The sequence below is a fragment of the Silurus aristotelis genome (genome assembly GCF_946808225.1).
Source record: "Silurus aristotelis genome assembly, chromosome: 25".
Classification (NCBI taxonomy): domain Eukaryota; kingdom Metazoa; phylum Chordata; class Actinopteri; order Siluriformes; family Siluridae; genus Silurus; species Silurus aristotelis.
In genome coordinates, this window is record NC_139598.1 from 9,451,836 (window position 1) to 9,466,865 (window position 15,030).

General features: G+C 38.7%; 1 protein-coding gene across 6 annotated transcripts in view; it reads right to left on the bottom strand.

Annotated features, from left to right (window-relative positions):
- gli3 (GLI family zinc finger 3) overlaps positions 1–15,030 on the bottom strand; it is a 165,102-nt gene that overhangs the window by 96,748 nt on the left and 53,324 nt on the right. For 2 of the 6 annotated variants that reach the window (XM_083529800.1, XM_083529798.1), the window contains exon 3: positions 1,251–1,499. The exons of 3 other annotated variants lie outside the window; for them this stretch is intronic. In XM_083529800.1, coding sequence (XP_083385926.1) covers positions 1,251–1,499 — 249 coding nt within the window. The remainder of the gene's footprint in view (positions 1–1,250; positions 1,500–15,030) is intronic. One more of the 6 variants, XM_083529799.1, reaches the window with a different exon arrangement.

Consider the following 15,030-nt stretch of genomic DNA (forward strand, 5'->3'; position numbering starts at 1 on the left):
CCACAGCACAACTTCAATGGTCTAGTGGAGGTCACAAAAGGGGGGTCTGCTCAAAAAAAATTTATGAAACACTGAAAGGTAAGCTACAGTAGATGAAGAATGAAGCAACTGGCACCTTCTCGTGGGACCTCCCTTAATACCAAAAAAATCAACAGGCTTCATGCTAGACTAGGAAGCATGAGAAGAGCAGGTACCCCATTCTGCTGCATGATCAAATATGTCCAAAATTTATATAAGTGGACCAACCAGGTGGCTCCCATTCTGATGTAGCACATGGAGAAAACACAAGTGCAACAGAAACAGTTTATCTTAATGATAGACCTGAAAGAAGCTAACCCCAGATGTATTCCAGTATTCCATACACAGCAAGCTGTGATGCACTGTGTTTTGGCACCTGTCTATTATAAACAGAATCTTTTACCAATTTTTGCTACAGAAACTAGTTTTTACCCACAACACAAATCAATGAGCCTTCAGTAGCTTCATCTTGACCACTTTTGTTAGGTAATACCACTGCATACCAGGAACCCCCCCCCCCCCCCCAAAAAAAAAATAAAAATAAAAAAAAAATAAAATAAAAATAAAATAAACAGCCTTTTTGGAGATGCTTAGACCTATTTTCAACACAATTTTAAATATTGCATTGTTTTGGAAACAGCTTAAATATCCCATGCCTTTACAAATGCAACTGTAATGAGCTGTTACTAATATCACCGGTCAATAGTTTAATGATATGGCTGATCTGTGTATACAATATTAGTGTCATCCAGTGAAAAACCCATATTGATTGACCAATGGTTGAAATCTATTACAATCTGTAATTCATTCTTGTTCCATATTAAACATTTTTAAATGTAAAATATAATACATAAATAAAATATAATAAATAAATAATATTCAAATGACACCACAGCTTTTGTACCTTTTAGCAAACTTCATATAAAATTAAATATAGTATGCTTTTTCAGACTGTAAATATGAGTTCTATGAGTTAATGAGATTTATGAGAGCTCAATGAGTGCGTGATCTATGAGTTAAGTAAATTCTGTCCCATTTCACTATATATGAAAACTAAGTACTATAATAATGATATTTGTTCAGATAAGTAAACACCATTAATCCGTAAAAGATTTTGTGATACTGTCAACTTAAGTATACGCAGTGTGAAAAGTGTTATTTAGCAGTGTTAACATGTGTGTGAACTTAATAACTTTTGCACTACTAATCATGTCAGCATGGTTGTTACTCACTATAGTGAGGGTCCAAGTAGCTGTTTTGAGGGTCCATTGCAAACAGTGTCCCCCGATAAGGGAGTGTGTGTTCAGGGTAGGGCAGGGCGGTGTGCAGCTCCTTCTTTACCAACAGAGGTCGCATTTCTGTGGAGGTGCATGGCTCATCACTCAGCTTAGCAGCTACGGAACTCTGGCCTGGCACTGGTAGTTGTCCACCAATCACATTGCGTCGCTCTCGGTGGTATGGAGAACAAGAACTGCTATCTTCTATTAGCAGCAGAGAAAGGGAAATGTCCAATAACAGCAGAAATTAGTTTTTTAAATAATAGTAATTTTAAGACATGTCACATTGATATACATTATGTAATTGATAGTGCTGTTTATGCTGAAAATAACACAGAAAAATACTACACTGTCTGTTTTATTAAGAAAACTGTACACATAATCAGTAAACAACCAGTCAGTCACGCAAAATCACGAAGATACAGGACTAGAGACTCAGTTAACATCAAACAACATCAAAATTGGGGAAAATTATGCAAATTATTGCATTGAAATAGTGCTGTCAGCACCAATTTACAGTTATACATATAGAAATGCATTTTATTCTGTCCATAATGCATGTCATACTAAATGCTGTTGTGGATACTGAGGTATTACCTAGAGCCTCATGTTTCAGGTTTACACATACACTACTTCTTCTTTCGGCTGCTCCCATTAGGGGTCACCACAGCGGATAATCCTTCTCCATACCACCCTGTCCTCTACATCTGCCTCTTTCAAACCAACTCCCTGCATGTCCTCCCTCACCACATCCATGAACCTCCTCCTTGGCCTTCCTCTTTTCCTCCTTCCTGGCGGCTCCATCCTCAGCATTCTCCTACCGATATACCCCATGCCCCTACTCTGCACATGTCCAAATCATCTCAATCTTGCCTCCCTCACCGTGTTTGTAAAACATCTGACATGTGCTGTCCCGCTAATAAACTCGTTTCTAATCCTGTCCATCCTCGTCACTCGCAACGAAAACCTCAATATCTTCAGCTCTGCTACCTCCAGCTCCACCTCCTGTCTTTTATTCAATGCCACTGTCTCTAAACCATACAATATAGCAGGTCTCACCACAGTCCTATAAACTTTCCCTTCACTCTTGCAGATACCCTTCTATCATAAATCACTCTGCTATCACTCTTCTACACCCTGCCTGCACTCTTTTCTTCACTTCTCTAGCACACTCCATTACTTTGCATTGTTGACCCCAGGTACCTGAACTCATCCTCCTTCTCCACCTCTTCTCCCTGAAACCGCACCACTCCACTGCCCTCCCTCTCATTCCAACACATGTACTCTGTCTTACTCCTACTGACTTTCATTCCCCTTCTCTCCAGTGCATACCTCCACCTCTCCAGGCTCTTCTCAACCTGCTCCCTACTCTCACCACAAATCACAATATCAATATCACAATATCACCCGCAAACATCATAGTCCATGGAGACTCCGGTCTGACCTTGTCCACCAACCTGTCCATCACCACTAGAAACAGGAAAAGGCTCAGAGCCAAACCTTGATACAATCCCACCTCAACCATGAACCAGTCTGTCATTCCTACTGTACACTTTACTGCTGTCACACTGTCCTCATACATTTCCTGCACCACCCTTACATACTTTTCTGCCACACCAGACTTCCTTATACAATACCACAACTCCTCTCTCTGCACTCTGTCGTACGCTTTCTCTAAATCCAAAACACACAATGCAACTCCTTCTGACCTTCTCTATACTTCTCCAAAGACACACATACACAAAAGCAAAATATTCCCATTATCTAAACTGTCTGATATTCATCCTTCTGTCTCTGACAGCTCTCTCTCTCTCCCTCTCTCTCAGCTCTATAATTTTTTTTAGAGACATAGTGCCAGAGAGGGAGCGGTTGTGTTCTTTTCCCTGCATTCCAAACTGCCCATTAGGTGTCCTCATGGGTAGTATCAACACTCACAAGCTCAGTCCCTCCCTAATCCTAGCTCTTCCGCATCCCCTTCATTCTCGCTCTCATTTCTCTCTTGCATGCATACATATACGTAAAATAGCCATCTTTCTTAATACATCGTCCTAATGGCAAACATGCCAGTATATGTGGTGCGTGTGCTGTGGATAAACCATACATAGCCTTTCCCAGTGGGTCTAAACTGCAGTTTGTACTTCATTTGGGCTGCAGTAGGTTTTAGGGGGATTTATTTATATAACAAATTCTTTTTTTACCTAGCCTTTTACCCAGTCCTTAGCTCTTTAAACCTGGGAATGCACTTGGATCCCCTTTTTCCCCTCCTGCAGAACAAGCTTTCATTTCACTAAGTTTCTTCACACCAGGAGACATGAGATAAACTAACACTAAACTAAAGAAGATTGTGTTGTTGATTTTTTTTTTTTTTTTTTTTTTTTTTTTACAAAAAAAGCTACATTTTACACATCCTACAGTCATTAAAATGATATAAAATCAGATTGGACACCAATCTATGTCAATCCCCAGAAGCTAAACATAACTAAAGCTGTAATCTGATTTTATATATATACACACACACATACATATGCATATATATATATATATATATATATATATATATATATATATATATATATATATATATATATATATATATATATATATATATATAGTGAGGAAAATAAGTATTTGAACACCCTGCTATTTTGCAAGTTCTCCCACTTAGAAATCATGGAGGGGTCTGAAATTGTCATCGTAGGTGCATGTCCACTGTGAGAGACATAATCTAAAAAAAAAATCCAGAAATCACAATATATGATTTTTAAACTATTTATTTGTATGATACAGCTGCAAATAAGTATTTGAACACCTGTCTATCAGCTAGAATTCTGACCCTCAAAGACCTGTTAGTCTGCCTTTAAAATGTCCACCTCCACTACATTTATTATCCTAAATTAGATGCACCTGTTTGAGGTCGTTAGCTGCATAAAGACACCTGTCCACCCCATACAATCAGTAAGAATCCAACTACTAACATGGCCAAGACCAAAGAGCTGTCCAAAGACACTAGAGACAAAATTGTAAACCTCCACAAGGCTGGAAAGGGCTACGGGAAATTGCCAAGCAGCTTGGTGAAAAAAGGTCCACTGTTGGAGCAATCATTAGAAAATGGAAGAAGCTAAACATGACTGTCAGTCTCCCTCAGACTGGGGCTCCATGCAAGATCTCAACTCGTGGGGTCTCAATGATCCTAAGGAAGGTGAGAAATCAGCCCAGAACTACACGGGAGGAGCTGGTCAATGACCTGAAAAGAGCTGGGACCACCGTTTCCAAGGTTACTGTTGGTAATACACTAAGACGTCATGGTTTGAAATCATGCATGGCACGGAAGGTTCCCCTGCTTAAAACAGCACATGTCCAGGCACGTCTTAAGTTTGCCAATGACCATTTGGATGATCCAGAGGAGTCATGGGAGAAAGTCATGTGGTCAGATGAGACCAAAATGGAACTTTTGGGTCATAATTCCACTAAACGTGTTTGGAGGAAGAAGAATGATGAGTACCATCCCAAGAACACCATCCCTACTGTGAAGCATGGGGGTGGTAGCATCATGCTTTGGGGGGGGTGTTTTTTTGCACATGGGACAGGGCGACTGCACTGTATTAAGGAGAGGATGACCGGGGCCATGTATTGCGAGATTTTGGGGAACAACCTCCTTCCCTCAGTTAGAGCATTGAAGATGGGTCGAGGCTGGGTCTTCCAACATGACAATGACCTGAAGCACACAGCCAGGATAACCAAGGAGTGGCTCTGTAAGAAGCATATCAAGGTTCTGGCGTGGCCTAGCCAGTCTCCAGACCTAAACCCAGTAGAGAATCTTTGGAGGGAGCTCAAACTCCGTGTTTCTCAGCGACAGGCCAGAAACCTGACTGATCTAGAGAAGATCTGTGTGGAGGAGTGGGCCAAAATCCCTCCTGCAGTGTGTGCAAACCTGGTGAAAAACTACAGGAAACATTTGACCTCTGTAATTACAAACAAAGGCTACTGTACCAAATATTAACATTGACTTTCTCAGGTGTTCAAATACTTATTTGCAGCTGTATCATACAAATAAATAGTTAAAAAATCATACATTGTGATTTCTGGATTTAATTTTTTAGATTATGTCTCTCACAGTGGACATGCACCTACGATGACAATTTCAGACCTCTCCATGATTTCTAAGTGGAAGAACTTGCTAAATAGCAGGGTGTTCAAATACTTATTTTCCTCACTGTATATAAATAACTTTCTTTTCGGCTTCTCCCGTTAGGGGTCGCCACAGCGGATCCTCCGCACGTTCGATTTGGCACATGTTTTACGCTGGATGCCCTTCCTAACGCAACCCTCCCCAATTTATCCGGGCTTGGGACCGGCACTAAGAGTGGCTGGGGATGTTTCCCTGACCGGGAATCGAACCCGGGTCGCAGCAGTGGGAGCGCTGCATCTTAACCACTAGACCACCAGGGGACCCTCACTGTATATATATATATATATATATATATATATATATATATATATATATATATATATATATATATATATATATATATATATATATATATATATATATATATATATATATATAAAAAATCAGATTACAGCTTTAGTTATGTTTAGCTTCTGGGGATTTACATAGATTGGTGTCCAATAGATTTTTGTTTAATGTGATATGTACATTCAGATTAAAATGTTTAGATCATAAGTAAACCGATTATTAACTGAACCAGCAGTACACCCCGCACATTTCAACAGACATTTTATTATATCTTCTCAAGGGACAACACTATAGAAATGAAACTTGTATATACCCAAGATTAGTCAGTGTGCAGCTTGTACAACATACTAGATTTACTGTACTGTTGTCCAAAAAAATCTCAACATACAACATTTATTGTAAAAATAACTGGCAACAAAAATGAGCACACCCGAAGTGAACATGTCAAAACTGTGTCCAAAGTGTCAATATTTTGTGTGTGCGCCATTGTTATCAACAAAGCCTTAATCCTCCTGGGCATGGAATTCACCAGAGCTGCACAGGTTTTTGCTGGGATCCTCTTCCAGTCCTCCACAAAGACATCGCGGAGCTGCTGGATGTTAGGCACATGGCGCTTCTCCATCTTCCATCTGAGGATGGCCCACACTTGCTCAAAAGGGTTTTCAGGTTTGGAGACATACTTGGCCACTTAATCACCTTCGACAGGCATTTGTCATCTTGGTGGTGTTTTTCCAATTCATTATTATGTTGGAAAATTGCGGTTTAGCCCAGGGCATCATGTTCTGCTTCAGAATGTCACAGTACATGTTGGAATCCATGTTTCTCTCAATGAACCACAGCTCCCTGGTACCAGCAGCACTCATGCGGTCCCAGACCATGATGCTAAAACCACCATGCTTGACTGTAGACAAAAAAAATATTCTTGGTGCTCCTCACCAGGATGTGATGATAGACCACACATGATATCCATCTGAGCACTGACAAGCAGACCTTCTGCTTCTGCAACTGCTAAAGCAATGCTGGCAGCACTCATGCGCCTGTTTTTTCTTTTTTTTTTTACTTCTTTGATCGAAACTTGCGAGGCCTGTTCCGAGTGGAACGCATCTGGGAAAACTTCTGTATGACCCTGGCCACTGTATTGTAACTTAGTTTCAGTATTTTAATGATCTTATTATAGTTTAGGCCATCTTTGTTTTTCAACAATTCTAATTCTCAAATCCTCACAGAGTTCTTTGCCATGAGGTGCCATGTTTGTCAGGATCTTCCGAGACTGCGGTGCATGCTTCTGGGTCGGCGGCCATCTTGCCATTTTTCCTGTGCCACTCGGTTTTTAAAGACACCTGAAGCATTTGTTCCCTGCCATATTATCTCACCGGATTGATTGCCCCTGAGAGTACTTTTGCCACCCTGCCTGTTCTGTTTCCTGTTTCCCACACCTGTCTCTGATGTCGGGTCCTGCCCTGGCTACCCTGATCTCTAGTTTGAACTCTGGACTTTTTTCTAGGTTTGTGTTTTTGCTTTGCCCATTTGTTGTTAGCTCTCGGAATTTTTGACTGTTTTTGGATTAGGTTATGTCTCTGCCTGCATTACCCTGTTTGCCTGTGTTAAGACCCTGAATTGTTTTTTTGGACTTTGTTTTTGCCTTTGCCCTATTGCTCTGTCTTGCTCTGCTTGCTACTTTTTAATTAAAGCCTTTTTTCTCCATACCCCTGTGGCATCCTGCATTTGGGTCCTTCCTCCCAGTCACTCATCACTGACAGTGTTGTATATCTAGTGGTCATTATTTAAGAATTGTATTCAAAACACAATTTTTAACTGCTCTTATACAAGATATAAACATTTGTATGGGCCTGTCAATCAGACAAAAACATGAACATTATTAATAGGTCATGCGACTTTGCATGGTTAAACAATGTACAGCTGTTATCACTTAGGGTGTATTCACTTTTGTTTGCCAGCTGTTTTGACAGTAATGGCTGTATGTTGAGTTACTTTTTGAGGACAGTAGATCTATGCTGCTATATAAGCTGCACATTGCTACTCTAAAATATATCCAAGTTTTATTTCTATAGTATTGTTCTATTAAAAGATATACTAAAATGGTTGCTGAAATGTGAGGGGTATACTCACTTTTGTGAGATACTGTATATCTGGCTACTATGAAATGGAAATATGAAATTTTCTAAATTATGAAATAATTTCAATATTACATATTAACATAATATAACACTTCAATATTTGATAGAATATTATATAGAGTATCAAAACATTTTGAGAGCTGGCTTGTAATTTCAGATAAAGGTTTACCTAAACCCTAGCTGAAAATAATTTTCTTGAATAATATGTATTTGTTGCAGCAGGCATGTGGCTGAGTGCCTGAGCTGGAGGAAACGAGCGATAAGGTCATACCTGTACTTGATTTGTAATAATGAGTGTGTGCGCTCTTGCAGTGAGTGGTAAAAGGGAAAAAAGGGCATGAGAGCAGTGCAGTGTGTGTGTGTGTGTGTGTGTCAAAATAAAATGTTGAAAAGCAAACAGAGGAAAAGATCAAAAGAATTAAAACTTGTTTGCGTCCCACTTTTTTTCCTGAGACTGCAAGCTCTCTACACTGGTGCTGAAACCCTTAAAAGATGTGAGGAAGGTCGACACAGAGTCCTTGCAGAAGCAGCACTTCCAGGCCCTAATCAACCACCAGGTAGATCTAACTTTGAAATTATGGGCCTGCTTGATGTCTCCAAAGCATTCCTACAGTGGCTATTAGAGTGGGCATTCACCCAGCAGCTCCAAGATGCCTGCCAGAAGTGGGTACTGGAGGTTGAATGCGAAACTGAGAATCATTGACAGCCACTCTACAGTTATAACTGTAACCTCTCTAAAGTTTTAACAAATCATTTAATCAAAATGGTACACTTGAAAGGTTATTCAGACTTTTGTATTTAATACTTCATTATATGACTATTACAAACCCAATTCCAAAAAAGTTGGGACACTGTACAAATTGTGAATAAAAACAGTTTCAAATTTAAATATTTTATTCAGAATACAACATAGATGACATCAAATGTTTAAACTGAGAAAATGCATCATTTAAGGGAAAAATAAGTTGATTTTAAATTTAATGGCATCAACTCCAAAAAGTTGGGACAAGGCCATGTTTACCACTGTGTGGCATCCTCTCTTCATTTTATAACAGTCAGCAAATGTCTGGGGACTTAGGAGACAAGTTGCTCAAGTTTAGTATTAGGAATGTTGTCCCATTCTTGTCTAATACAGGCTTATAGTTGCTCAACTGTCTTAGGTCTTCTTTGTCGCATCTTCCTCATTATGATGAGCCAAATGTTTTCTATGGGTAAAAGATCTGGACTGCAAGCTGGCCATTTCAGTACCCGGATCCTTCTTCTACGCAGCCATGATGTTGTAATTGATGCAGTATGTGGTCTGGCATTGTCATGTTGAAAAATGCAAGGTCTTTCCTTGACGACATCTGGATGGGAGCATATGTTGTTCCAGAACTTGGATATACCTTTCAGCATTGACGGTGCATTCCAGATGTGTAAATTGCCATGCCACACGCACTCATGCAACCCCATACCATCAGAGATGCAGGCTTCTGAACTGAGCGCTGATAACAACTTGTGTTGTCCTTATCCTCTTTAGTCCGGATGACATGGCGTCCAAGTTTTCTAAAAAGAACTTCAAATTTTGCTTCGTCTGACCACAGTCCACTTTGCCACAGTACATTTTAAATGAGCCTTGGCCAAGAGAAAACGGCTGCGCTTCTGGATCATGTTTTGAAATGGCTTCTTTTTTGACCTATAGAAATTTAGCCAGCAACGGCGAATGGTACGGTGGATTGTGTTCACCGACAATGTTTTCTGGAAGTTTTCCTGAGCCCATGTTGTGATTTCCATTACAGTAGCATTTCTGTATGTGATGCAGTGCCGTCCAAGGGCCCAAAGATCACAGGCATCCAGTATGGTTTTCCGGCCTTGACCCTTACGCACAGAGATTGTTCCAGATTCTCTGAATCTTTGGATGATGATATGCACTGTAGATGATGATAACTTCAAACTTTTTGCAATTTTTCTTTGAGAAAATCCTTTCTGATATCGCTCCACTATTTTTTGCTGCAGCATTGGGGGAATTGGTGATCCTCTGCCCATCTTGACTTCTGAAAGACACTGCTACACGGAGAGGCTCTTTTTATACCCAATAATGTTGCCAATTGACCTAATAAGTTGCAAATTGATATTTCAGCTGTTCCTTATATATACATTTAACTTTTTCGGCCTCTTATTACTACCTGTCCCAACTTTTTTGGAATGTGTAGCTCTCATGAAATCCAAAATGAGCCAATATTTGGCATGACATTTCAAAATGTCTCACTTTCAACATTTGATATTTTATCTATATTCTATTGTGAATAAAATATAAGTTTGAGATTTGTAAATTATTGCATTCCTTTTTTTATTAACAATTTGTACAGTGTCCCAACTTTTTTGGAATCAGGTTTGTATTTCTTAAAGGTTTAAATAATAAAAATGGCAACTATACACATAAATGTATTAATGTTTTGAGAACACTGCAAATATTGCATTATCTGTGATGATCTGCAAGCTTTTATTGTAATTTCTACCATATAAAGCTGATGCAGTACACAGTGAAATGAGACAATGTTCTGCCAGAACCCTGGTGCTACATTAAACAACATAAAGCTACATCACACTTTTTAACCCTTCCCAGGTTACGTTTAACGTTTTACGATTTTAAATGTTTTTCACGTTCAACCCTTTCCAGATGTTATATCTGAATCATGTATTCATAGATTAGATTATTAGATAACATTTCTAATACACTCACCAACTTTACTAGGAACACCTGCACATTCATCCACTTATGCGACAATTATCTGGCAGCAATGCAAAAAATTCATGCCAATATGTGACGTGCTTTAGTTAATATGCAGTTCAAAAAAACTTTTAATAAAGAAGTGATCTCTGTGACTTTGATCATGACAAAGATGTGGTCCGTGTGAGCTTGCAAATTACTGGCAACAATATGGCCCTGGCATTCATGTGGCTGTTATTTTGACATGTACATAAACATTATTCCAGAACAATTAAATAATTCATGGCAACAATGTTTCTCTTCCTGTGCTCTTTTAGTTAGATAATGCACCCTGCAAAAATGCTAAATTTGACCAGGAGTGGTTTGAAAAACCTCTCTCTTGACCTCAAAACTACCCTGATCTTCATCCATTTAAGCACCTGTGTGATGTGTTTAGGTAGTTGGGAGGTTCCACCTTACAAATTTCAGGGTATGGAGCTAAAGGATCTGTTGCTAATGTCTTTGTGCCAAACTCAACAGCACACTTTTAAAGGTCTTGTGAAGTTCATGCTACAAATTGTCAAATGTAGTTGTTTTAATGGTCCCACACAATAGTAGGAAGTTGTTTTAATGTTAACCTTGAATAAACAGCCTCAAACGTCAATGAAAATACACATTTTAAAAAGTAGTAATAATTCCCAACATTCCAACATTCCAAAAATAGGTGGGTAAAATAAGTAAAGACTCTCTCTCTCTCTCTCTCTCTCTCTCTCTCTCTCTCTCTCTCTGGATACCAAATCCAGTGTTTGCAACATGCCAATAAGGAATGACATCAGCCATGAGTTCAGAGAAGCAACTGTAGCTTCTTATTGATCTGGAAAGGGTTAAAAGTTATCAGTTATCAGTTAAGTGTAGAATTCATGATTCTATACTAAGGATTGTTACAAATAAATAGCCTTCAAAACAGTTGCCAGTATTCCAAGCAAAAATAATGCTCATAGACAAAGAAAAAAAAAAACAATTAAATTCTATTCTGTTACATTTTATATGAATAGCACTTTTACCAATCACAAAGTAGCTTTAATGCAATAATTGCATCCTAAGAGCAACATCATCTGACTTTCAGGTCATGACAGCACAATCAGAAAAAGATAAAACAAGTATACAGGGTTTAAGTCAAATTTAAGGCTTTTAAAGACCTTTAAGGATGAAATTTACAACATCAAAAACACACAAATATGTTGTTAGCAGCTGGCCTTAACCAACCCCTAAATAAATTATTTTTAAGCAAAGTCAGCCATAGCTGAAATCAGTTTTATGTATTTCGTACAATCCAAGAGACATTTGTGCCAATAACAGAAAGCTGAGTAGATGGTAAACTATATTTGGACTAGCGAATGGAAGAACTACAACACCATGGAAACTATTTTATATAAGACTTTTTATTAGACAAATGTGAGGCCATCTGTCCAGGAGCTTATGCTCGGCCAAAATTTTATACCAATCACAATGATACCAAGCACATCATTAAATCCACATCTTAATGGAAACAGAAAACAAAGCTCAAGGTTCTGGACTTTCCAATTCAAGTCCAGACTTCAGCCCAATTGAGATGCTCTGCATAAACCAAAACAATCATACTAATAAAGTGGACAATGTGTTTATATTTGCACTTCCAGTTTCAGTTATCTCTAAAGAAATTAATCCTATATTGAGCACTCACTGATCTTATTAAGAAAAGAACAGCACTTATTCAGCTAAAGCTAAATTAATTAGACTACTGCTACTCTTAATTTGGAATACTGTCAAAATGGAATTTAAAAAAACCCCTCCCCCACACACTCTCCCATATTTATCCTGTCATGTTTGCAGCAGGGTTAACACATACGCTCACACTTTCCCAGCTACACATCTACTTCAGTGCAATTACTGATAGTCTAACATGATATCCCCCAAAGTCATCTTTATCAAGCCATTCTCAAGTTCATCATGCCAAATATATTTACACTAATTTCTCAAGTATATAGAAAATCTGAATCTGTCTCTGCTTTTCCACAAACATTACACATCTTTCTCAAGTTTAAACAATATTTACTCTACTGTATATTTCTGAACATTCTGCATCTCCCCAGTACACTTTAATATCTCTGATGCTGATGCACAATGAGCTCTGATTCTGTGTTTTTTGTCTTCTGTGACCAGAGAATAAATAAAGGGGCTGTCCATCACTATTAGCATAAACAGAGCTGCTTTCTTTATTTAATTCTCCTTTGTCTTAATTTCTGTTCAATTGTGCTCTGTTTGTGTATCCTACCCATTTCCCCAGTACACAAGCTCAAAGACTGCACGACTGCTCTCTGTGGACTGAGTGGAAAGCAAAGATAAAGTAAAATAAAGAGAAATAGAGAAAGAAAAAGTAGTCTGCACTCTCTCTCTCTCTCCCATTCTCTATGGTGATTGAATTTCTTAACATCTTTTCAAAAAGCGCTTAAATGCCCGCAGGCCAGAGGAAGAAACAAGCTAATGGTGGATAGGGAGGCCTGAACAAATTTCAGAGGCCTTTCCTGCTCGCGTTTGAGGCTTGAAAGCAAGCTACTGCCTTTCAAGCTTCAAAGTCCTCCTTCCTCCCGCAGTGTCACTGAAGGATTTGAAAAGGAGGTAATTGTGCTCACTGCAGCCGTGATCACAGGCTCCTGTTCTGGCTCTAGTGTTTCACCAGTTCTGTGTACCTCTGCCCAACCTCCCTTTCTCTATCCCTTACTCTCTCTCTCTCTCTCTCTCTCTCTCTCTCTCTCTTTTTTTTTTTTTTTCCTATCATGCTCTCTCTAAAGTCCACCCTCATTACCTCTCTCTTCTTTTTTATTCCTTACAACTTCTACCCATTTACTCCTCTGTCTTTTGGTTTTGCCAATCCCCCTTGTTAAACTTTAGTACTCAGTTATCTTCCTTTTAATAGACTGATGCCTGCATTGTATACAATCTCTTCAAAACAGTTAAATGCCAAAAGTACATAACAACAAGCCATCTCTGGTGTAACAATGGTGTTACAGCGCAAACAGTAATGCAACAAGATAAAACAATTAACTGAAGTAAATGAATAAAGAGGGTTTTGAAAAGGAATCCTTGGTTGCCAAATGTCTATTAATGTATATTTTTTACACTCTAGATCTAACACTTTTTCTAAGATTTCTAACACTCTAGATCCAGCCTTTTAGAGTCATACAACCTAGCCTTACACTTTAATTGCAGTGGCATCAATGGGATAAAGACAGGAATGTACACCAACCACTATGGCAGCCAGAACAGAGCAGAGAATTTAGTGTTTGTGCAGACTTTTCTATCAGGTCTAACATTAAAAGGTTGGTTTTTAAAGCATTCACACAAATAACTTTTTTCTATTATGCCATTTTTGACATTGAACTGCATGACTGCACAGTAATAATAATTCATAATTCTCATAATTTGAGTCATACACAAATACCTCAACCAACTAGGTGCATTAGTTTTAGAAAGAGCATGCAGTAACTCAATTAAAAATAGTGACAATTTTCTTCACTAGTTTTCAATTTTCTCTACTGTTTACAGAATTTATATTTGTACAATTGTTTATATAACATTTTATTGTGTTCTAAATGACTGTTTAGAACCCTCTACCACCTCATGGTTCTTACAATGAATAGGTTAAATATTAATGGAATAAGGCATAGGTTTATGGCTCTTTTTTATTATTATTATTATTATTATGTCCAACAGCTTATATTTTTACTTACACAGAGTGAGCAAGAAAAAATGCTCACGTCCATTTTATCAAAAGCCATTTGTAGGGCACTGTTATATGTTGGGTCATTATCATGAAGCCAAAAGTATTCTAAAAATGTTTTCCTCCTGTTATGCACATATAAAAATATAACCACTCCTAGCATATTTAAACTTGATAGAAAAAAATCCTTGCCACCTATTCTGGTAATGCTAGGCCTCTTCAGATACCTTTCCTGTCTCCTTACCTGCAACCTCTAATGTTGAAAGGGAGTGGGGATATAGGAAATATAAAAGCCAAGGCAACTCTTCTTTCTCCTCCTCCTGTTCACCTCAAATCAGCATGTGTAAAAAGGCTTAAGAGCTCTGCAAGATTGTACCATCCTTCCTCCTTCCAACCCCCACCAGCTATCCTTCGAATGAGGAACAGTATTCTCTAAGAACAACCTCAACAACTCATGCATGTTCCATCAAGAGCAAATGATTGTGTAAGAGTGTAGCCTGTGTGTAAGTGCCTCTCCGATGGTGGACAATGGTGCATTTGGCCTATTCAGAGTTTGTCTATTCTCTGCCGTCACTTGAATCGCACCTCCACTGCCATCAGAGCACGTTAGAGGAGTTGGCCAGGGCCTTGATCAGAGGACATAATGGGATGTGATTGGTGTTAGCAGCCAT